Source organism: Taudactylus pleione, unplaced genomic scaffold, assembly GCF_031769625.1.
Source record: "Taudactylus pleione unplaced genomic scaffold, aTauple2 ptg000592l, whole genome shotgun sequence".
In the NCBI taxonomy this organism is placed as follows: Eukaryota; Metazoa; Chordata; class Amphibia; order Anura; family Myobatrachidae; genus Taudactylus; species Taudactylus pleione.
The window spans coordinates 2,391,578-2,417,819 of NW_028284994.1; the positions used below are offsets into that span (position 1 = coordinate 2,391,578).

Genomic DNA, 26,242 nt, shown 5'->3' on the forward strand with positions numbered 1-26,242 from the left:
TGATACAGGTGTTGGTAGTGGAGAAAGAAAAAATAAAAACAAATAATCCACAAAAAAAAATATTCCACATAAAATAGGTGGCTTTTGTGTCTAAACCCCAGACATGACAGTGTCCTTATTAATGGAAATAACTGGACACACTGGTGGCTGACTTGCTTCCTCCTGAATTTTATTAATTTCTTCTCATGCAATACATTCAATTGGTACTGGGGATTGTTGTGTGCACAGTTTCCACTATATAGTTGTGATAATTGTGTAACGGTATAATGTTTATATACTATCATCTATTATTAATAATCAAACAAGGATTAGAGAAAGAATTTTATGACTGGTTATGCTACCAAGAGCATTAAATATCTGTAGCAAGAAAAAACGAGAAAAAGAAATCTCTTTTCGTGGGGCACTCTTATTTAAGTATAAAACTTAACTTTTATAATGGTTCCACAAGACAGACAAACAAGCAACACATAAATCTGGATTCACATTTATATCCTAGATTATTAAGATTATGGAAACAATATTGATCCACAAAAGAGTCATGGAAGTAAAATATAATCACAATAAATATATATTTTAATCTATTAAATTTGTTATCTCACACCAATAGACAGCCAAACATGTGGACTGTATCAGATTATAAGGAAAACATATTTCACATACAGTATAAGCATATCAAATAAATGTATACCACAAATGTATTTTAATTGTATAGCCAAGCAAATGTCTCAATGATCAAATGATACAATAATTAGATACAAAGTAAAACAGTACCAATTTTTGTGATTCAACAATATTTAATTGTATACAATTTTTATTGTCAATCTTAGCAACATTTGTTCAAATTATCATCATAAAGTAATCCTAGATTGTCAATTTTAGATCAATCATAAGTCATAATTATAGTGGTCTTCAGAAACTATAGTAAAGTACTTTTAAATGTTGTGACATAGGACATTCAAAGAGAGGGCCTATAGCATGCACCCCTATATATGGAGAAATATCTCTGCATTTGCTGTTAAACCCATAGTTCCCAAGGAACGACCACTAGAAAATAATAAGAGTACATAGTAAATAGGTGAAAGTTATGGATGCTTGCAATATGTGGGTAAAATGCACTTGATTAATCCAGAAGTAGTACCAATAATATATTTGTAAGTAGGCAAACATATAAAATCAATCATAACTTTCATTAGAATTCAAATAATATTAATTGTGGGTGCCCCATGCAATAATGTAAAATATTTCAGCACTAGTCAGCCCAGATCTGGAAGTCCTGGAATAGTGGGAACCTCCAAAATCAAATGGGGTCCCTTCTCCTGAGGATCAACCAGCCCTGGACTAAATGTCCTGGGCTCTTCCCCATACCCCTGTTGATCCTTGGTAGGGGGATTCTTTGTTAATGTTTATGTACCTTTTACCACATTTATTACATGTTGAAAATGTACTATGTCTTGCAGAAGCTGCAGAACGTGGGGTACATTTAGTAAAGTGAGAGTTTTTAGAAGTAGAGATTTTGCCCTTTGCAACCAATCAGATTCTAGCTAGTATCTTCTAGAAGGTGCTAATTAGATGGTAAGTATAACCTGATTTGGTTGAGATGGGCAACATCTCACTTTTAAAAACTATCACTTTAGTTTATATACCCCCTAGTATTGGGTTGTTGCTCCTCTTCTATTGACTGATTCTTGATTGGTTTTATTTTTTACACCAGTACAGGAGAAAAGCTACTATTGTTCAACTTAGCTGCCACCACACCAAGTGAAAGTACAACAGTGAGATAAGACTTTTACCACTACCATGCAGTTTTATTATATTGATAGATTTCTTGTTTTTTGACACCAGCAAAACTTATTATTTTTTACTTATAACTTTTGGGGTACAGATGATGGTGGGATACCACTACAATTTCTTTATGCACCAGGAGCAGAACATGTCTCTTTTGTGAGAATTGTTTTGGGGTGCAGATGATGGGGGAATACCACAGCACACAAAACAGTAATATATGCTGTGTCAATTGTCACATCATGCACTTAATTAGAAAATACTGCAGATTTTCTTTTACACAAGAGGAAAAAAATATTATTTATTTTACGATTGAGGTCTATTTGTGGTGCAGCTCAGACACAGTAGAGTATTTTTTGGATGTGGGGGGAGAGGCAGGTGCACACTATAAGCACTAAGAATACAAATGATCAAAATATCTATAATAGACTGCAATGATAAACATGGTTTTAAATGCAAGGTTTCTTAGTACATGTTTGGCCAAAGATGTGTGCCCACCTGCCACATCACTGCAAACCTTATATAGGTAGGTCCCTAACATCTCTAATACTGACACACTAATTTATCTAGGACTTACCTCTCATAGGGCCCACTAGATGTGTGTGCTGAAATGCAAGGACCCATACCAATTAAAATCACCTGGGGCAGGTAGAAAGTGTGTGTGTATTTAAGGTACATTCTGAAGGTCAGACCCCTACTTTGGGCTAGCACTCTTCCTACCTGCCCCAGGTGATTTTAATTGGTATGGGTCCTTGCATTGCAGTACACACATCTAATGGGCCCTATGAGAGGTAAGTCCTAGATAAATTAATTAGTGTGTCAGTATTAAAGATGTTAGGGGCCCACCTATATAAAGTTTGCCATGACGTGGCAGGTGGGCAAACATCTTTGGCCAAACATGTACTAAGAAACCTTACATTTAAAACCATGTTTATTATTGCAGTCTATATAATAGATATTTTGATCATTTGTATTCTTAGTGCTTATAGTGTGCACCTACTCCTCCCCCCTTCTTTTTCACTGGCGAACTACAGGTCTCAGCATGGTAGCACCTATTATCATGTTTAATATTAGGATGTGCAGCCCAGTCCCTCCCTATTTTTTGGATGTGTAATCTTAAAGTCAACACTGTATCACTAGTGACAAACAAGATATTGCAGTGATATATTCCTTAAAGAAAGAAAAAGTGCACGTTCACTTTAACAATCAATAGCACCACACAGCATAGCCTGTTTGTTTGCAGTGTGTGACTGCGCAGTGTGTGTGACAAACCCCATCACCTGCACCCCAAAACAATTCTCACTAAAGAGACGTGTTCTGCTCCTTGTGCATAAAGAAATTGTAGTGGTGCATACACTGATAATGATGCCTGCAGTCACTCTTCCCAAACCCACACATCTACCTACTTAGTCTCAACTACAATTCTTTCTTCCCTGTTTGCATCCTAAATGGCATACTAATCGCCTTTTTTTACACAGGAGCTCATTCAGACCCGGTCGCTATGCTGTGCTTGCTTGCAGGCAGCCAATTGTTGCAAACTGTGCGTGCGTATTAGACGCAGTGTGTGTGCGTGAACTGATATTTGCAATTGGAAATCACACGCTCTTAGCAGAAAGACTGGACGCTACTTTGAGTGACAGAATGTGCCATTTATGGGTGGTAACAGGGGAGGGTGCTTGAATACGGGGGAGTGTTGGTGTGAATGTAGGCGTGTCTGGGCCACAAAACGACATTTAAAAGGTATCCATAATTAGCAAGGGTGGGTCATGATAGCGTCATTTGATGCGGCAGTAGGTGTTGTTTTACTCAAAGTACTTGCAGTGCTTGTGGTATGTAAACCCTACCGCAAGAACTGTGAGTGCTTTTGATAGCTCTCGATGTTACTGATTTTCTTATACACTTCCTGGAGATGATGTGTGTTATGAGTGGCAAGGGGGTGGGAATTCGTTAATTTGCGATCACAGAGACACCACTTGTTAAGACATAGTGGACATCCATTAGCCTTGCTGTGCGATCATGGAATTTGCAGGACCGGCCCCTTTGAAATGCGAGTGATCGTGCCTTAGCAACCGGGTCTGAATGAGCTCCACAGCCCCAAGTCCCACACACTCACCCTTCACTCTCCTGTGAAAAAAAAATGAAAGATCCAAACTCAGAGGGAAGACCCGAGCTGGGACTCGGATTCCCTCAATATCCCTTATTTCGGATTTGTTCGGTTCTTGTGAAAAACTCATCTCTAGCGAAATTTTTTAATTTTAATGTATGTGAATCATGTCCATTTTTAATATTTTGAAGTTATTATATTTTATTTATTGTCAGTTTATTAATTTATACATTTACTCAGTGAAGATATACTGTATCTGTCATAACATTTACATTCCTAAAGCTGCATACACACACAACGATTGAGTTAATGAACGATTTTAATAAACGATTTTCAACCTTGAAAAAATTTACTAAAATCGTTTACTAAAGTTGTTCATTTACTATGTTCATTTAAATGTAATGAATGATTTTTATGAACTACAAATGATTTTTGCATATTAAATTAATGAAAATCGATGAGTTGACAAGTCTGACTGAACTACAAGCTACAAACTACAAACGTGAACGCGCATGAACAATAATCGTTCAACGTTTGACTCAGAAAATGAACGATTTTTTCAAAAGATTATCGTTAAACGATATCTTTTAATGATAATCGTTCAAAAAATCGTTGTGTGTGTATGCACCTAAAGTCATATGTGAGTGTGATACTCAGGTGCATTATTCATCGCTATTATCAGTTTATCAGTTTGGAAAACCATAAGAAATAGCAGATATTACATTTATAAAAATATACTGTACATGCATAACAACCACAAACAATTAAGTTAACAGAATCCATTGGAAAAATTATGCAAATATAGTGACTTCTACATATTTTCTATATAAGTACAATTACTGTAATTATTCAAATAAAATGTTAATAAACTATTAAAGGATATCAGGTCATATTATAAGGAATTGTTTTTCCCAAGCACAACATTTCTTTTCTGTCCATTTCAGGTCTCATCAGGATATTGTAGCATTTAGGGAAAAATATACAGCCTAGTATCCCAATGCATGAGGCTAATATAGCAAAAACTTCTACAATAACCATATGTTTCCCATTACTGCTCAGATAGGCTGGGATGGCACAAATCCACACACTGCAGAACACCAGCATGCTGAATGTGATGTATTTGGCCTCATTATATATGTCAGGTAATGTCCTCACCATGAAAGCCAGAACAAAGCTCACAGCTGCCAGTAACCCCATGTAACCCAACATGAAATAAAAGGCCAACACAGAACCCTCATTACATTGGATGATGATAGTCCTAGGATATGTGTCCATGTTACACTCCTGAAATGGAGGAGAAACTGACAACCAGATAACACCATTCAGGACCTGGACAGATGAGCAGATCAGCACTAAAGTATTTGGAAGTTTGACTGCCAGCCATTTTCTCCAGTAGCTTCCAGGTCTTGTGGCCTTAAAAGCAATGCAAACTGTGATAGTCTTGGCCAGGACTGAGGACACAGCAATAGTAAATATGATTCCAAAGGAGATTTGGCGCAGCATGCAGGTTATATCCACTGGGCGACCAAGGAAAAGAAATACACAGAGTAAACTCAACATAAGAGAGATGAGCAGAATAAAGCTGAGGTTCCTATTATTAGCTCTGACAATTGGTTTATTCTGATATAAAATAAATAGTCCAATTATGAAGACAATTATCACAGAAAATAATAGAGATGTGACAGAGAACACTGAGGTTATAGGGTCAACTTCATATGATAGAAACTCCTGAGCCTTGGCAATGCATTTGTTCTTTGTGTCATTAGGCCATTCAGTATCAGCACATTTCACACAACTTTCATTATCTGTCGATAATTGTGACATTAATTATTTATTGCACAGTTATTCTCATTGTCCCTCTAGCTCATGTTATCTTACTTTCTCTTCATTGCTCCCTAAATTGGGTAGTGAACATGTTAAGGCCCCCATACTGTACAGCAATCGTGCAATTTGCAATCAATTGTGTATAAAAATCTTTCCCTTTTTCAATCGATTGTGGCAATTCTGCAATCTACAATTGATTGAAAATGGAAAGATTTTTATACACAATCAATTGCAAATTGCACGATTGCTGTACAGTATGGGGGCCTTTAAATGCTTTGTTAGTAAACTATCCATAAGAGATATATTCTGATTTTATAAATTGAATACTCTTTCCCTTTTTAAGAAATAGTTATATATAGCTTTTATTTTATTCCATCTACCTCAGTATATTTATAGGGCTGGATTTGGAAAAGTAGACTATGCTGCTGCTTTTACAGTTGTACAATTATCATCAATATGAACAATGCATCTGAGTCGCACTGCACATGTATTAAATTACATTACCGTAATTGATTGCAGTAACTTTTTACCCGCAATGTGATTAACAGACAGGGACTGTTTAGGGAGGTACCAGAGAGTAGAAGCAGTAAAGCAGGCATGTTATTGCTGTTTAGGGGGTGTCACACCCTGGGATTAGGTTTCTCCATGCATATTGAGGCTAAGGGGTAAATTTACTAATATTCGAGATGGTCCCAATTTTTATAGTGATTTATCTCGATTGAATTTGCCAAAATTTGGGTGATTTAATCCCTTTTCTTTTACCAAATTTACCAACAGGCAATTTGAGGCTAAACGATTTTGCCAATGGTGAAGCCGAATGAGATATCTCTCCTGAGTAACTCGTTTTGCATGAGATTACTCACCCAAGATTGCAGTGTTTTCTCTCTGCAAATCTCTCCCAAGCTAGCAGCCAGCACATATCAGTGAGATATGTGCTTGCTGCTTGTGTTTTTTAACCCTTGTGAAAATTAGAATTTTTTTTTTTTAAATGACGTGAGGTCCACCCCAAAAAACACTAACCAGCCCTGGGCTAGCAAGCCTGTTCTGCTTCTTAACATTACAGAGAAAAAAATGAGCAGTTATCCCCTATAATGTAAGAACCAGCACAAGGCAGCAGGGACAAAGCTGGTTTTAAATATACGGAGAAAAAAATATGACGTGAGGTTCCCCATATATTTAAAACCAGCCCTGGACCCTTTCTAATGGGGGACTGATGCCACAGCCAGGGGTGCCCTTTCACCAGGCCCCCAGCCTCAGCATCAGCCCTGACCATTAGTCATCCTAGGCCAGGGATCCCTGGGTAGTTGATTAACCCCCCCAATAAAGGGGTCACCCACTTCAGGGCACCTCTGGCCTAGGCTGATAGCCTTGGGCTATCCTCGCCACCCCTGTGTGGTGGGTGATGAGTTGATTGTGTTTGGTGGAGTGTAATATATATATTTGTCATCATTGTCTTTACAGTGGAACTACAGGTCCCAGCAAGCCTCCCCCACATGCTGGTACATGGAGAACCACATGTACCAGCATGCTGGGCATTAAGGGCCCAGTGGTACCTGTACTTCACCTATATAAAAATGGTTAAATAACACACAACACACTGTGAAAATAAAGCTTTAATGCATACATATATACACATACATACTCACCTGTTTCCAGATGTTCATGTCCACTTGTCAATGTAAAGTATCCCTTCGAATTACCTGTAAAAAAAGATCCAATACTCACCTTTATGTTCTACGATGTTCTCCGCAGAAATCCAAGGCAGTTCCCTTATACAATTTAACTGCATGCTTCTTCGTTGGAATGAGCAGACTTCAGTCGCGGGCTGCCAGCCAATCAGTGGTGGCTAACATTAACAGGTAATTAGGATATGATACTTTACGTTGACAAGTGGATGTGAACATCTGGAACCAGGTGAGTATGTATGTGTATGTATGTATGTATGTATGTATGTATGTATGTAAAGCTTTATTATCACGGTGTGTTGTGTGTTTATTTAACCATTTATTTACATGTGAAATACAGGTACCAGTTGGCCCTTAAAGCCCCACATGCTGGTACTTTTGGTTCTCCAAGTACCAGCATGCGTGGGAGGCTTGCTGGGACTTGTAGTTCCACTGTAAAGACAATGCTGATAAATCTATTTTTTACACTACACCAAACACAATCAATCTGCCACCCACCACCCTGGGGTGGCGGGGATAGCACTGGGCTATCAGCCTAGGCCAGGGGTGCCCTAGAGAAGGTGACCCCTTTATTGGGGGATCACCAACTCCCCAGGGATCCCTGGCCTGGACTAGCTAATGGTCAGGGCTGATGCTGCACCTAGGTGGCCTGGTGAAAGGACTCCCCTTCCTGTGGCATCAATACCCCATTAGATAGGGTCCAGGGCTGGTTATAAATATATTGGGTACCTCACGTCATTTTTTTGCTCTGTATATTTAAAACCAGCTCTGTCCCTGCTGCATTGTGCTGGTTCTTACATTACAGGGGATCCCTAAACATTTTTTCTTTGTAATGTTAAGAACCTGGACAGGCTGACAAGCCCGAGGATGGTTAGTGTTTTGGGGGTGGACCTCACATCTTCTTTTTTTTACAAATTATCACTATTTTTTCAAGTTACAGAAATATTCATCTTGAAGCTCAGGGGGTTGAGAGTTTGAAAAGTGATTTTGACAGAGAGTTTCCTCCTATCTCTCCCGAGCTTGTCATCCTCATTTTTGGTAAATTTTAGAGATGTATGTTTTAGGTGGAAAGTACTTCAGATTTGCCCTGATGGTGATTTGATTTGAGATTGCTATCTCACCCGAGTTTTACAAGTGAGATGAGAGAAATCTCTCTCTAACTCACCCGACTTTGCCTTTAGTAAATTTGCAAGAAGGGAAAAAATCAATAAATCACCCGTCATGGTCATCTCGACCTATCTCGATTGTTAGTAAATTTACCCCTAGGTGTATAAGAACACACCTGTAGTGTATGTGCTGCTTTTATTCTGAAACACTATGACACTTAACACATTACTAATTATTTTTGGGCCAATAGTAATAAATTTTTTTTGAAACCAAAATGTCAGTGCCCATTGCATTTTCTTATATTCCATGAAAATGGGCACCTTAAATGGCTCCAATGTTTTCATTTATATAATAATATTATTATTATATTTAATAATAATAATAATAATAATAATAATAATAATAATAATAATAATAATGTACTTGCTTCACATTTGCATTTAAAAAAATGTGATACAAAATAAACACAAAAATAACTAAACATTTGGGTTTTATATTTGAGGAACAAAAGGGACAATAAAGAAATGCATGAGTATGCACGTAAGTCTTGGGTCTGTTTATGAAGACTTCTTGATTTAGAGGCCTCTCAAACTGTGAGGAAGCCTATTGCATAGAGTTGGATTGCAAAATTCAACCCTCAAATTAATTAGGGAGATTATAGGTACTTCTAATCATCTTTCATCTACAAATCAAAGTAAGTGAGTGGGGCAGATGGAATCAGAACCTGCCTCAGGTACTTTGAACCCTGGTCATGTAGGACTTTCAAAGTCAGTAAGCCAATGTTGAAATAGATATGCCATCTTACAGGCAGTCAAGTGGAATGTCACGTTACTGAAATTGTCATCATGCTCCCCATACAAGGCTGATAATAGTTTTCTAATAATTCAACTGCAGAACCCAAATTAAGTAGATTAATTGATACGACTGAAACCACACCTAAATCAAAATAACTATATATATATATATATATATATATATATATATATATATGTAATATTGTTACCATAAACATTATGGCAACCATAAACACTGGCTCAATAGGTGAATAAACATAGACATAAAATTAATGAAGTTGAACTAGAGACATATTGGTTCACCTAAAGTGAATAATAATAATAATCATAATAATAATCATAATAAAGACAATACTAAATTATCAAAAAATCAAACAAAAAATATAAACTTAAAAAAAAAATATTGTGAAAAAGAAACTGAAAAAATGTTATTATAAAAAGGTTGTGAAATCATCGTCTACCAACACTAAAGCCCTCATTGCATAAAAATTTTGTAAGTATTGTATTCATTCAGACTCAATGGAGATGCAGTCTCGAGGTCAAAAACGTTTTATAGGGAAGGGATATATCTATGTTATCTTAAAAGGCTAATGATTTTCATACAGACACTTATACCCCTTTTCCACCAAATTTCCGGGTCTGACCCAGAGTTGGAACAGAGTTCCTATCCGGATCAGACCCAGAATTTAGGCCGCGCCGACTCGGGTTATTCCCAAGTCAGCGGCGCTCACAATGGAGTCAGGTCTACATAGACCCGGCTTTCCTGGCGTGAAAGTGGACGCATGAAGATGATGTCATCTCCAAGCACCACTGAACCTGGACCAATTGGCCAGCTTGCAGTGCACTCCAGGTCATCGTGACCCGGAGTGCGCTGTTCTCACAGCAGGGTTTCACGGGCTAAGCCCGTATTAAACCCTGCTATGTACCTGGGTTGGATTGCTGGGTCACTCGACCCGGTTATCAAACCCTCTCCCCTTTTACACCATGGAGCTGCCGGGGTTAACTCTGCAATAACCCGGGTTTAAGCACCAGAGTAAAATGGGTATAAGAGTATGCAAATCAAGACTCATCTATATTGTGGATTTCCACTATATCTTTTCTTTGGGAATATTAAGGAAAGCTAATTCAGTTATACATTGTTTACAACTATGAGTGTATATAAGGTTAGTGAAAAGCCATAGCACTTAACCGTTGTCATGGCCAGGGTTTCTCTGCATGGTTGTCACTGGGTATTACCTGTGAGGTCATTGTGGTGAGGGGTCTCTGGCAGCAGTGCTGGTGTTTGGCAAGGGACATTGGCTGCGCATGGTTCTATGCGGACACATTGTCACTGCGGCCTGGTGAGGCATGGTGGTGTTTCCGTTCCATTTGGCATGGGTGCCGCCATCTTGCCTCAGGTCATGTGATTCAAGCTGTCCAATCCTGGTGGGTCATGTGCTCTTTCCAGCCAGTCACAGCGCAGCACCTAGTATTTAGGAAGGTCCAGAGCCTTCATTCATTGCCAGTGCAACGTGTTTCTCAGCTGCGAGAGAGTACCTGTGCCTTACCTGTCTGCCCGAAAGTGCTACTAGCCTGTTACCTTGCCTGCTCTAAACCTGCTGGACTCACCCTGCACCCTCCATTTATCTTTCCCCTGCCTGAGTACCTTTACCTGCTGTCCCCCTGCACCTTGCCTCACACTCTAACTCCCAGCTGGACTTCATTACCTCTGCCTGCACTTCATTACAGCTCTCCCTGCATACTGGATATTTCCTGCCTGTCACTATCTGGACATTTTCCCATTTGCTTCACCACAGTTGCCAAATGTACTTTAGTGCTAAACCTGGACTTTTTCTTTTGCCATTCCCATGTCTGCTAAACCACTTATTAAAAACTCCACCTTTTTATTTAAATCTGCTTCTGTGTCTGCTCTTGTCACCACCCCGGGTCCACAACAAACCCAGACCTTCACAACCTTTGTGCACATAATGTAGTGTATATTGTTATTTTATTCCATCCCATACAGAGACACCAATTAACCCTTCAGAAAACTTATCACATGACAAAAGCTTTAAATATTGAACATTTCCACACTTTTTTTTCATTTAAACTTTGAGGAGCTATTTGGTTGAGCTACTTTTTCCTATCTGCACATCCACTGATCCACTATCATTCTGTCTGGTGCAAGTCATCACCCACATAAAACTACATCATGATTCTAAAGCCAATGCAACCTTTATTTTTCTATTTGTCTGGTATGTTTGTTGGTGAATTCTCAATGAGTTCTGTGTGTTATTTGGTGTATAGTCTCATGGCGCACTACCTTGCTGTGGTGTCTATACATTGGTTGTGTAGTTTTTGCTGGCATTGTTTCATTCTCTTTTGGGTGTGGCCACTGATCAATGAGGTTGTGCTAATTGGTTGGTGGTGTTTTTTAGGGGAGAACTACCTTGGGCAATGGGTGTATGGCTATTGGGTGAGGCAGATTCCTAGTTGTTGAGGATCTGATGGCTTTTTACTGTATTATGTGGATAAACTGAGCCATAACATTGATGTGGATTAACTAGTACAGATGTGTGGTTGGTTTTCTTGAAATACGAACAGACCCAAACTTAAGGGTTCTAAGTCAAATCGAGTGCCAGTTTGGAATACTTTTGGGGTTCCAAGTTGAACCAACTACCAGTTCAGAACTGATATCAGTTCAGATCTCAGATTTAAAAACTGACCTCAGGTTTTGGATTGCAAGTAAACAGGCCCAAATGACATGATTTTAGTTGTTTTTTCCAATTTTTAAATAGATTTTTATAGATCTTAAAGAAATTCAAAACCAAACCAAAATCACATCCAAATCAAAACACTTGAGGGTGATTTTGCCAAACCAAAACCCGATGAGGAATTAGAACCAAAACCAAAACATGGGGGTCCGTGGACTTCTCTAATATTTAGGCTATGGTCTATGGCCCTCATTCAGAGCCGTACGCTCTGAGCAGAGCGCATGCTCTGAATGAGGGCCGGCCTCCATTTTCATGGAGCATCCTCCTGGACGCTCGTATAGCTGTGGGTCACCACCCACAGGCTATACAAGCGTGCATTGTGATGGTCGCGATGGTCGAGACCATCGCGACCATCGAATTTGCGAGCTGGAGCCTGCGGTTGAGGTTTTCAACCGCAAGCTCCGGAGTGATTTTGGCTCTATCAGAGCCAAAATCACTCCCACTGACATCACTAGTGATGTCAGTGGGCCGGCTTCTGACGGGAGGCGTTCCCGTGGGAACGCCCCTGTCAGGGAGGCACGCCCCCAGCATGCCCACCAAAGGGGGCGTGCTGTCAATCAACATTGACAGCACGCCCCCTTTGATCGGACACAACGAGCGAAGGACTTTCCTTCGCTCGTCGCATCTGGCGCATGCGCACGACGGAGCTCCCTCCGTCGTGCACATGCTCAGTCCTTAACATCGACCCACTTGCGAGCGGACAGCCGCTCGCGAGTGGGTCTGAATCAGGCCCAATGTCCAGTTTTACCTGACAGATTTTGTGGGAATGGCAGCTGTTGGCCTCTTGCTGGACGTTTGTGGATGGACATTGTTCCTGGGTCAGTTTGAAGGGCTCGGAGCTTTGGTGCTGATTTTACTGGTGTGTTATCAGTTGGGAACTATGGATTTTGCCCATGTGGTTAGGCAATTTTCTTGTTTGTGTGATTTGTTTCTCCTTTTAATGTCATACTGTATTCTATTATCATTGTGGGCTTGGCTCAAAGGAATTATAATCAGCAGATAAATTATTTAGCATAGGGTAGTACATGCAAATCAACTGATGGAGTTATTGTTTGGGTCACAAATCGATCAGTAAGTGGTTGATATTGCCTGCGCAACTCAGGCAGTTGCATATGTCTTGTGATCACTAGGTAATGCAGCTATTGGATGAATGCTTTTGTACAAATGTCTCCTCATAAAATTAATATCTAAACATCATACAATACAACACTCTCTGAGAGGTGCAGCATTCCATTTTTCTTTCAATTCTGCAATTTGTTTGCATCACAGAAGTGCAGCAAAACACCACTGTAAGGGGTATATTTACTAAAGTGTCGGTTTTTAGAAGTGGAGATGTTGCCCATAGCAGCCAATCAGAATCAAACTTATCTTCTAGAAGGTGCTAGATAATGTAAAATAGAATCTTATTGGTTGCTATGGGCAACATCTCTACTTCAAAAAACCCACACTTTAGTAAATATACACTAATTGCACTAGAGATACTGGGCTGCAACTTTAATTGCACAGGTATTAGCTTAAACATGTACAAAGTCACAGAGACAGCACATCAGAACTTGGCATAAGAAAAAGCTGCAGATGCTGCATCGTAGCACTTCTAGATATTCAGGCTCATTCACAGAATTATGTATAAATGTCTGACATAAAACTGATCAGTGTGATCTAGCAAAATTGGGTTTTTGCTTCCAGTTGTTTTATTAATGCGAATAAGATGCAGATATTGGGTGAGAAAGATGCTCAGTGTTGTTGAGTCGATTATGGCCTGCCGTGCAAGTAGGGGCTCTTTGGCGAGACTGAAGCCATAGTGTAAGGTAACACATTTACAGATTGCCCAGTTAGTTTGTTGCCAATCATGGCACAAATGTGCCTGCGAATCATACTATGTGCCACGCTATGCTATGATGCATCCCTGATCACAGGAGTGCATCTCTATTCAATCCTATGGAGACACAGTCGCACAACCCTGATCATGGGAGAGCATCTCCATAGGATTGAATGCAGACACTATTGCACATGCCAGATTGCGGGAAGATGTCTCGCGCCATGTGTGGCACGACTCATAAGCAACAATGAAGCTTAGATCATCTGTAATTGCCTATTTTCATATCTGATTTCACATCTCAAATCAAATGGGTGCCTTTGCCAGTGTGCCTCTCCATGTGGAGGGTGTGGGGCTATTTCAGACTAAACAGTTATTTTGTGGTTGGTAGTCATGACAGACATACTAACTGGCTGGTTACATTGCTGTGGTGAAGAGGCTGTGCATGCTGATTGCGGCTAGCTGTGTGGGTGAGCAGGTTCCTGAGCAGCAACGCTTGGTCTCTGGCATGGCAGAGATGCGGTGGTTGGGAGTCTATGCTGATGGTGCAGGGAGATGGTTGCCACCATCTTGGATCTGGTCACATGACAGGAATGACCCAAGCCAGTCTGCATGATTTTCAGTGGGCTTTGTCAGCCAATCCAGCCCAAGCACTGGGTAATAAAGGGCTTCCTTCATTTTCTAGAGTTGCAACATCTTACCCAGCTAGTCTGTGTGATAGTTCTCTGTGCTCCATAATGTCATTTGGTTCCAGTGTTCCAGTTTGCAGTACACTATTGCAGAATTATTTTGCTTCCTGCTCCACCTCAAAGTGTCACTGCCAGTTGGTCTGTTCCATATCAGTTCTGGTGACCTACACTGCTGCTTGTATTACATTATAGAGTATTCTACACCAGAATTCTCTGCCAGCACCAGTACTGGGTTCCTGCACATCAGCTGCTCCAGAGGTGGCATTCTGCATTCCCTGGTGGGCTTGCTTTTAGTTACTTTTATACGGACTACTGTCCTCAGCTTCTTTAACTACGGCAGAGACATTCATGAATAGGAATCCCCTTCATCCAGCCACATTCCAATTTCAGGAAACTGCTTGCAAGGACTTCCCTGCACCCAGTCAGAGTCCACATTCCACTTTGGACATGACAGGAGGTTGTTCCTTGGTATTTGATGGAGGTGTGACTAGGGGCACAATGCTAATGGGGGAACTAATGAGTGTGAAAAATACTTGTGCAACTCAGGCTGCAGAATGTGTATTGTGATCACTGGATAGAGCAGTTGAAGGGTGAATTTTTTTGTTGCCACCTTCATTTGATTTTCTTTTTATTCAAATTATTTAGAATAATTGTTACAAATTTTATTTACCACAATTTTCTGTTTCATTATTTCTTATTAAAGTATGATGTAAGGTTCAATGTCAATTATTTAAGGTTCAGGTTGGTAGTATTTATTTAAGTAATATAGTAGGTCATTTGGCCAGGTTCAGAACCTTCAGCTGATAGGTGGCATATGGGAAGACTTTGACTTCACAAAATACTTTTGTTTGGTACACCTGTTTTCCATTGTATTTCCTTATTGGTACCAGCCATGCATACAATTAAATAAGGGTTCTAGAAAACCAACAAAAAATTTACTATAATTGTCCAGTAAAATCAAAATCTAACACATTGTTTAAACAATTGTTTGCTTTAAAACCACCAGGCTCTAGTGGATTGGCATATGTTTTGTCAAATTACAATTTTCATACATTGCTAAATGTAAGCTATTGGATCCAAATTTGCAAAACCCCACAAAGCTCTCATAAAGTTATTTTATTATTGCCATATAATTATCAAGGCAATGTGTGAAGAAAATCAAAAGGGGCCCTGGCTCTGATAGGATGTCTAAATAGTAAACTGACTGCTTATGTAATCACTTTTATTCCAAGTTCAGGCTCAACTATAAATATCGGAAGGCAAGCTTGAAAAAAGCTAAGATTCTTAGAGCTTGATCTGACATGTCACAATCCAAACAGACTTCTATGGGGAAAGAAAAAACACACAGCAGGGCGCTCCAGATAATGAAGTACAATATGATCTAAAATCTGCTCAAATAAAGGAATGGCTGACTCTGGGTATGTTAAACAAAAAACGAAAACAGGGAGACAGGGAGCGCTAATAAGAAAATTTATGTAAATCTGATATATAATAATAATAATCTTAAATACAGACTTCTATGGGAACTGCATTTGTTATCAAAAATACAGTTACCTCCAATATTTTTTGTCACCCTAATAATACATAGGGGTAGCTGAATTAATGTGATAATGCCTCTTGGTTATCTAACATGCAAGAGTTTTTTATGAAACACCAGAGTATTTGTATAATATCCATAGAGCCACGCCACAGAGGTATTCTGCCAATAACAGTTGAAACCACATAAAGCAGTGAATCACTGTAATTCCTGGCACAGTTGTAGTAAAATAAATATGTTAAAAAAATATGTTCAATACCTGCTGCAAGGAATGTGGGTCTAGTTTGACCCTGGAGAAATATAATCTCAAACAAATAAGTCATAATACAGTGATCACTGCACTTGCCATTGAATAATATTTGGTGACACACAAATAAAATATACAAATCTGTTTGCTCTCTATTAATAAACAGGAGGCTTGGTGAAATGTACTAATATGGTTTTAATATAAAAGACATAGACACACAATAACAATACAATGTAAAAACCAATTATCACACACATGTGGAGCAGCACTTTACAATCACATATGAAAAATGTCTCAGCCCTAACACCTTCAAAGTAGATATAAATGATCTATTTCCTATTACACAACTTGGATTCCAGGCCACATAAAAATGTTACTTAGTTTCTATGCAAAGTTCCACAGTTGTAATGTGGGGTATCTGTTTATATAACATAAATCAATTGTTAATCAATTCAGAATCCTCACTTATAATGCAGGCATGCCGGTTACTTAGTACACAGCCATATCTAATTTGTTAACACTGGAATCCCAGTGTAACACAGAGTTACTTTACGATATGATCTCCGGAGAATAAAGTTACCTCAATGTTTAAAAGCCAGTATCCTATTTTTAACCAAGGGGATGAGCAGTAAACAAATCACTGAAATTGTGTGGTCACGCCAAGCTCCATAATGGCCATTGTTTTTCCCTACAAGTGGCCGCTGCTGGAGGTAGGAGTGGAACTCACACTGGCCTTCAGTGGCTGCTAGTGGTCTCTTTCCTGGCTGCTCAGCACAAAGTTCTAAGTATTTCCCAACATATACCAAAGTTGTGGAAGGAACCAAGGTAGTCTGCAGGGTGACATCAAAACATTTGATCCAGCAAATCATTGGGGCTTTCTCAAGACTCAGATGCTGATGGTTTTAATGGCTGATAATATATAGTAGCATATGGTTAAATAGCAGAGGTGGACAATCACTGTGTATGGGAGATTAAAGTTGCAAATATGTACAACAGCAGAGATAACAATCACTGTGAATGGTAGATGAGCTTGCAATAATATTCAAAGGCAGAGATGGACAATCCCTGCAATAGCAGGTGCAGCTTGCAAACAATAGCAGAGGTGGATAATAACTATGATAGCAGAGTTGATAAACACTTGGAGCAGGATATAACAGTTTGCATATGGTAACTTTTCACTAAAGAATGCTAATGCTATAAATATAAAATAGCTCCCAGTTTGTAGATACTAGATTCAGGTTTCTATCAAAATAAGGGTCGCCAGATACACAGACCAGTTAAGGCACAAGCAGGGGAGACACCAGGACCCAGGATATTTTTTTCAGAATTTGTGCAAGTAGATGTTTGTCAGAAACCATAGACTTCGTCTCTGGCCCATATCCTTTCTTATGGACAAGGAAATGTACTTGACCTTGGACCTTTTTTGAATCTAAAAACTTATAAACCTCATTCATTTGATAACCTTGAACCAGCACTGGTGACAGTCCTCCAGAAGATAAACTGAGGTTAATATTTAATGAGGAGCAAAATTATCTACCAAACTGAGCAATGAACTGGGTGCCTCTGTTTGACACAATATCCAATTATAAGCCATGTAACCTGAAAATATGTTGGATGAATAATCATGCAGAATGTTTGACTCTGGGAAGCTTGGTTAATGAAACAAATGGAGCCATCTTGCTGACACAATCCATCACCACCCAGACAGTAATAAAACCAGAGGAAATCAGCAAACCACAATAAAATCCATAGAGATGTGTGATCATGGCTTGTTGGGAAAAGACAAACGCATGAGGGGACCTATAGGGCAGATGCAAGCAGTTTTGTTCCTGGCACCAACTTCAAAAGACTGCACAAATTATTGAATCTTGACTGACAGAACACCACCAGACATAATGGTTTAGTAATTCCAAAGATCTAGAGGCTCCTGGATGTCATTTGTAAATGCTCTGAGAAGAACAAAAGACTCAGGAATTAAAGGTTTTTTAGCAATTGTTATATCTTGTTCATGAAGAAATGATAGGGCATCTACTTTGATGTGTTTAGACCCGGGTCTGTATGTAATAATTAAATTAAATTGGGTAAAGAATAATGCCCAGCGTGCTTGTCTTGAATTAAGTCTCTTGATATCTAAGGTTTAGTACATGATAAGCAGACCGTGTTTGGTGTTGTACTGATCCACTGTGTCTCAACAGATTTCCGGTATCATCGGTGAGAAGATTGGAACATGCATCTGCAAATTATGGACTATAGAGGGTTAAAACATTAAAATGTACTCTGTAATGTTATCAGCTTAGATTAGCATGCAGAGGGAAAAAGGATACAAAGGGCTGTTGGAGGCTGAATTGTGTTCATTTGAATTGACCTATGAAATATCCTGTAACAGAAGCATCATGATGGAGAACCAATGGAATCATGCCAATCTGTTCTATTGTATTGCCTATCCCTGTAAGTATATGTATGTGCACTTTTGACCCCAGTCGTGAGTCTTCTTGCTGTGCTGTTGATGTAGGTTTCTTTTGCTGATACCGATATCTGGGTCCAGAGCACGTGCGTATGTAACAACTATACCTTGGGTCTGTATGATTTACTTGCACTAATTGTATTTATATCACAGTGTGTAACCATCTGTTTTTTTATATTGAATAATATCTTTTTGTGCTTTGGAACCACACTCAAAGTCTGAAAGCATTTATTTCTTGTGCATCTCATAACACTGAATAGTGACAATTTTAGAAGGTATAGGAAGGAATATTAATAGATTATTTTTTTGTTAAGGCAGTGATTGGGGCAGCCAGTGCATAAAAGGCACAGATAGAACATCTATAATAATTTACAAAGCCAGGCAGCTCTTTTTCATCCTATGTTTCCTAATGTGCCTGTCAATTTTTATTGAAACTGAGTGACTGAATACTGGACTAGGAAATTATTGATTTTCTGAGAGAGGCCAAGCCAGAATTTGCCATGTAAAGCTGGGTCATTTCAAGCACTTTGATTGGCCATTGTGCCATTATTTCATTATTTGGTCATTGCACTATATTACCTGATTGATGTTTAAAAAATCTTAGTATAATCAATTATTTGCTGATTATTTATTTATGCCATGTTTAATCACGGGATCATCTAATCAGGTTTCTTTACCATTGTAATCTATATCCAGATATATTAGCAGAAGCTTATATTACTATATTTGTGGTTATATCTGTGATCATTTTGTAATATTTCACTTTGCTTTACATCTGTGATATTACTTTTAATTATATGTTTTGTCTGATTCATGTTTTTGATTGCATATCACCCTTGGTAGTTTTTGAACTATTATTAGGGGGTATGATCATAAGCTTTAGATCCTATAATGTTATTTTTATATATACCTAATAAAAGTTAATTTTTATTATTTGATATATAATATCCACAATTGAGTGCCTCCAAAAAAAGAGAGTTTTCTTCTTTTTTCTCTTGACATGTATAATTATACTCTCTAGGAGAGCACTTCCACATGATTTATATACTTTTTCTGTGTACCCAGTATTGGGTTTTATTATGATAATCGTGGACATTTTTATATCATTTACCTATCCATACTTATATTAAAATACTGTGCTCAAATTACATGTTCCCATTTCCCCTTTCCCCTGGTTTATTGAGTAATTTCAAGCACTGTCAGTGGACCATCTTCTGAACTCTGTGCAATAAACCTAAGCAGAATTGCATCCCATTTGAGAGTGCAAAGATGTGATTCTGGCAATACAACTCAGTCTGGGTCATCATACAGTATAAGATGCCAAAAGCTGTAAAGAATGTGTCCACAGATTGTAATGCTGAATGGTTAGGGTTTAACCCAAAAGCCCAAGTTTGTGGGTCTCATTGTAAGAGATAAATAATAATTCCTACTTGTTGATCTTCAGAACCAGAAGAAATAGGCCTTAAATGAAAATATAATTTACAGACTAATTTGAAGTTGAAAAATTGTTTCTGGTCACTGCAGAAGCAGTCACAAAGATTAATTTTGGGTTTAATTTCAGCTCCTGGAGAGGAAGGAGCCATACTACAATTAACTTCTTGATTTGTTACTTGAAATGTCAGGTCTTGTACCATTTGTCTTAAATGCTGGATTTGATTTTCCAGAATTTGGTCAGGGCCTGGCGGAGCAGGTTCCATACTGACATAAAACTAACTCCAGCACTTAATGGGCTGGTGATAATATTATGAAACATCAGAGTATTTGTATAAGACCTTTAAAACCACGCTACAATGGTCATCTGCCGATAACAGCTACTCGTTGCTCCCTCAGAGTAAGATACACTTACTGGTATTTAGGATGCCACCAGGTCTTAAAACTCAGGACAGTAAGAACTTATACAATACTCTGGTGATCGCAAGATATTTGGCTAGAGTAGTTTTTATATGGAAATATACAGGCACAACAAGAAATAAGTGCAGACAGCTCCTACAGGACTACCACAGAGCAGGGATGATAATATATTGTAGCAGATGGTTATATTGCAGAGGTGTATAATCATTGTGAATGGCAGATGCAGCTTGCAAATATGTACAAATGCAGAGATAACAGTCAGTGTGAATGGTTGATGAGCTTGTGATAATATTGAATGGCAGAGTTGGACAATCGCTGTGAATAGCAGAGTTAATAAATCTTTTGGAGCAGGATATAATAGCTTGCATATGGTAACTTTTTACTTAAGAATGCAGACGCTATAAATATACAATGGCTCCAGGTTTGGAGAGACAAGATTCATGTTCCTATTAGACTAGGGGTCTCCAGAAACACAGACCCAGAAAGGCTTAAATAGGAGCATAAGCTATCACTGACAGGAAGGTTTAGCCCTCCATGCTTTTTAATAGTAGCAGGAGACAATCATAGTTCCTGCACAGCCCAACACCCTTACTGTAATTAAGCAGAAACTGTGTTGCTGCTTGAAGCAGAATGTCCCTTGTGATTTTAATCAGCCGAGACCAAAAGCATGATTACTGTGTCTCAGTCTCATAGAGATGTCCAGGACACGGCATGCAGAGTGCTACTTATACCATGCTCTGGCATCCCAGGCTCCTAGTGACAGTCGGGACCTGAAAGTAAGTTGTGAGCCGCTGCTCAAAACAGAGTCACAATAATGTATATTGAGCTCCACATGTTTCTGTGTTTCACAATGTCTTTCTTTAGGTGAATACCCATCAATAGTGGGTACAATATAGATATGTGCTCTAACCCATGTTTTTATATTGGTTTTTTATCTGGATTCATCTTTGTGTTTTTGTTTTGCATAACCACCATCATGTCTTTGCTTTGGATCTGTGTTTTTTTTTATAAATTTATAAATATTGCTAAATGATTTATTTTTTGTATTCAAAATCCTAAAAATTCAGATTTGAAACCTGAATTCTGAACCACAGGAAATTCTGAACCATGACCTTGATATTTCCTTATCTCCTAAGGAGATCTGTGACTGGATCTCTCCAAATTCAAGAAAATTGGGTGGATTGAGATTTCTGGAGAACCAAACTTCACATCTCTACTGGAATATCCTATAATTCCTTACAATATAGTTGTTGAATAACATTTTGTGGGATGCTTATGAGTGACAAACGATTTATGTGCATATGTATTCCCTGCCTTTCATTTGTACTTGCTAAGCAAAATAATATTTGTACAAATACCATTGGATATTTCTCCCTCTGAGCATGGCACACAGTCATAGCAGCATACATGATAGCCTCCATTTGGAGCTTTCCTGAAACCATTATGACATTTTTCAGAACATCGACCTCGTGGCACCTATTAAAATAAAAAAGTGAAAGTTATATTGGTTTAATAGCCTTTGATCATTACCATCTTATTTAAAAAGATGACAACACTGAAACAGTATACCCAATCTTCCAGAACATTGTGAAGCAGGATGATATTGTCACAGTGAATTTTGTATAATTTTTTTAGTCAATGTAAAAAAAACAGATGTGAATTTTTCATGACTATTTGTTTCAAAAGTTCCAGCAGCTGTAACTGTTGTCCATGTGACTTGGTATGTGGGAAAATGTAATGCTGGACTGTGCTTTTCTTCAAATTAATTGACATTGAAGCCTATGGACATAGAGGCAGCCTGATTAAGCTGAGGCTTACTCAGCTGTCCAGCTGACCAGCTCCATCCACCTATGGGACCATCAACCACAGATGGTCACGATGGTGATCCCAGCACTTTCACCTCCAGCACAATGCTGGGATCATAAATTTAGCAGGAGGTGTCATATACCTCCTTCTGCATTTGCATAATAGCAAGGGTTGCATTACAAAGCTGCCTGCTGCTGTGTCTAGGACAGTGTTTCCCTAACCCCATCCTCATGGACCACTCACAGGGCCTGATTCAGAGCCGGATGCTCTGACCATAGCGCTCGCTCTGAATCAGGGCCCTTCTACCTAAAAATGGAGCGGCCTCTTGACTCTATCAGAGCCAAAAGCACTCCCACTGACATCACTAGTGATGTCAGTGGGGCCGGACCTAGACGGAAAGCGTTCCCATGGGAACGCCTCCATCCGGCAGCCTCGCCCACGGCACGCCCACCAAAGGGGGCATGCTGTCACTCACCATCGACAGCACTCCCCCTTTGGTGCAAGACCCTGAGCGACGGAATCCCAGTCGCTCTCCGGGTCTCGTGCATGTGCACGATGGAGCTCCCTCCATCATGCGCATGCGCATTAGTGCACCATCGACCCGCTTGTGAGCGTCCTGCACTCGCGAGCAGGTCAGAATCAGGCCCACAGTCCAGAAATTAGGGATATCTCTACTTCAGCAGAAGTGGGTCAATCAAACTGACTAATACAAAAATTAAGCCACCTGTGCTCATGCATGGATATCATAAGTACCTCGACTATGTGTGGGCCATGAGGACCAAGTTTGGGAAACACTGATTTAGGAGCAATTATATTTCTCAATCTTTTTGCCATCAACAGAATCTTCTGTATAACTCTCTAATCAGTGACTTTGGGTACATTAATTCCCTGGATAATTATAATATTTTTATAATAATCAATAAATATTTTGTCTTGTATGTGCTGATTTATAAATCATTAGGAATAATGCACTAATATTGCTATTTTTGTTTTTATTTCTGTGTATTAAGCTGGTTTGGAATACAAGAAAAATTCAGAAGAACCAAAGTGTTTGAGAAATATGTCTAAGATCCAATATGAATATGTGTTTGTGTTATCAGTTGCTCACATCAATACAGCAATTACATACAGAATGTCACTATTGGTTGTTCTTTGTACTTTTACATAATTTTTAGGAAATTGTTTTCTTAATGAAAGTGTCAGGAATGTATCACCCAAGTGGTGTTGGCAATAAATTCACGCTCACCTGTACATGCATGTCCACATCAATCAATTTTCATTTGTTACATAAGGTCAATAACTTTTTATGCAAAATGGTGCATTTACCATCTGAATCAGCTCTACTGAGGACTCAAGGAGTAACATTATCCAAAAAGAGTTTTTTTCATATTGATTTATCTGTTTTTTATGATATATTAAAGTAACATATGGTAGCGCTAAAGTCGGTAACATTGTTTTTTGTATCAAGAGTGTAATGGTGTGGTATTAAGTTTTGCCCCCTAAGCAGCCATCACTTAGGGGGACAGGCTTTAAATTAGTTGTGGGCAATAAGCAGTCCCCTAGCTGTTATAGAAATACACATCCCAGATTGTCCTGCTGCAGTTTTGCTACTTGCCCATGCTAAAACTTTTGCAAGTATGCTCATATAGTATGTGTAGTTCAACAACAGCTGGAGGGCTGCTAATTGCCTGACACTGGAGGATTCATTTAAGATAATAGTTGTTGTTGTTGGCTCAGAGATTTTGTGGACATTGGCAACATCTCACTGATCATTTTGTTCAATAAACTCATATAAACATTATAATTTTGTCAGCTTACTTTTACATTACAGGCTCCATGATTTCATAGTTTGCCTATATCAATATCAACATATGATAATGGAGCAGTTCACACTGATTTGTCAGTCTGAGCACCATTAACAAATGGGGCATGCAAATCAACCCCCATCCTTAGACTTTTGGACTTTGGCTGCTGGTGATGGGCCAACAAATTTGACTCCAAATACAGATAGATTTAAAGTAGGTATTATAAGTGAATAGGGATAAGCGTGTTCGGTTCCCTGAGAACCAAACCCACCGGAACTCCAGGGATCTGAGGCAGATCAAAATCAGCTCGAGTTTTCCTGCCTGACTCTGATCTGAAAACAAGGCACAAAACGACATCATCCCACTATTGGATTCTTGTGGCTTTTGGATTCTATAAAGGTACCGTGATCACTGACATTTTTTCTTTCTGGCTGTGGAGAGTGAAGTGGTAGGAGAGAGGGAGCTGGGATCTGTGATCTGTGCTGTTGCTGTTGCACTCTGATGCTGTGCATAGAGGCTGGCTACTGTTGCCCATATAAGGGCTGGCTGTTATCCTGTCCATAAGGGCTGGCTGGCTATTGTCCTGTGCCTAGGGGTTGGCTGGCTGTTTTCCTGTCCATAGGAACTGGCTGGCTGTAGTGCTATGGTGCTTTGTCCTTCATGGGTGCTCATCACCCACTCCCAGTGTGAAAAAATAAATACATTTTTTGTGTGTTAGTCACACTTGTCATCAGTGCAGGGGTGCGGTGCTGCTGTATGTTAAGGGGCTGCTGCCTCTTTCACGGTTTCACCCCAGTGTTCCAAAAAAAAATGTTTCTGTGTGTGTGTTAGCTACACCTGTCAACGACGTAGGATGTGCAGGGGTTCTGTGCAGCTGTCTGTCAAGGGGCTGCTGTCTCTTTCAGGGGTTCACTCCCAGTGTTCAAATAAAATAAAAAAATAAAAAATTGTATGTGTGTTAGCCACACCTGTCATCTGCGTAGGTGTGCAGGGGTGCTATGCTGCTGTCTGTCAAGGGGCTTCTGCCCCCCCCCCCAATTTTTTTTTGTGCATGTTAGCCACACCTGTCATTGGTGTAGGTGTGAAGGAGTGCTGTGCTGCTTTCTGTCAAGGGGCTGCTGGTTCTTTAAGGGGTTCACCCCATGGTTCAAATGAAAAAAAAATTGTGTGTGTGTGTGTTAGTCACACCCAGGGCCAGCGCAACCCACTCAGCAAAGCCTGCACTGCAGGGAGGCGCCAAGCAGGAGATGCACTCTCCCTGCAACTACTACTGAGACAGTTGTTGCTGGTGCCAGCTACATGACAGGTAGCCGAATCCTGCAGGGATGCGTGGCAGAGCTGCTCTTCTTCACACAGACCCTCCCCACCATGGCTTCCTCTGTGTATTGCCATTCCCCCAGGCTGGGTCCCCTGCTTCCTCCACTCTCCCAACTGTGCTGTGTTGCACCTAACCTGACCTGTCAAATTGAATGTTTGGCAGAGGAAGGGTCAAGAAGAGTGGCCTCCTGATGAATGTGGCCCCAAACCTCAGAAGCAGGTCACCCTCTTGAGAGGCAGCCTGCTGGTCAGTGCCAACCCACAGAGGAGCATTGAGCTACGAGCTTCTGCCTCCTCCAGTCTGCACCAGGACAACTTACATGCAGAGCAGTCAGCATCTGGGTGCTGTAAAACAGCCATCCGACTAGGGCAGAGTGTCTTCTGAGCTTTAGCCTGAATGTGTGGGCAGAATGGTGCTTGTGGCTCCACCTAAAACACCACCCCAGTATGGAGGCACAGATCTCTCAGCTCAGCAGCACAACTGATCTCCTGAACCCTGCTACAATGAGGATGGGTGAGAATCTGAGTAAGGGAGGTGATATATGTGTGTGAAGGGAGGGGTGCTCTGTTAAGGTGAGGAGCTCTGTGTGTGGGTGGGTATGTATAAGGAGGGAATATCTGTGTGTGTGAAGTGGGGAATCTGAGTAAGGAGGAAGAAAGT

General features: G+C 39.7%; 1 protein-coding gene across 1 annotated transcript in view; it reads right to left on the reverse strand.

The window, feature by feature from the left end:
* Positions 1 to 4,768: 4,768 nt before the first annotated feature.
* Positions 4,769 to 26,242, reverse strand: part of LOC148481203 (vomeronasal type-2 receptor 26-like) — a 173,549-nt gene continuing 152,075 nt past the window's right edge. Inside the window, exons 3-4 of the mRNA XM_088453817.1 lie at positions 22,012 to 22,129; positions 4,769 to 5,697 (exon numbers count right to left, since the gene is read on the reverse strand). Of these exons, the coding sequence (XP_088309943.1) occupies positions 4,769 to 5,697; positions 22,012 to 22,129 (1,047 nt within the window). The remainder of the gene's footprint in view (positions 5,698 to 22,011; positions 22,130 to 26,242) is intronic.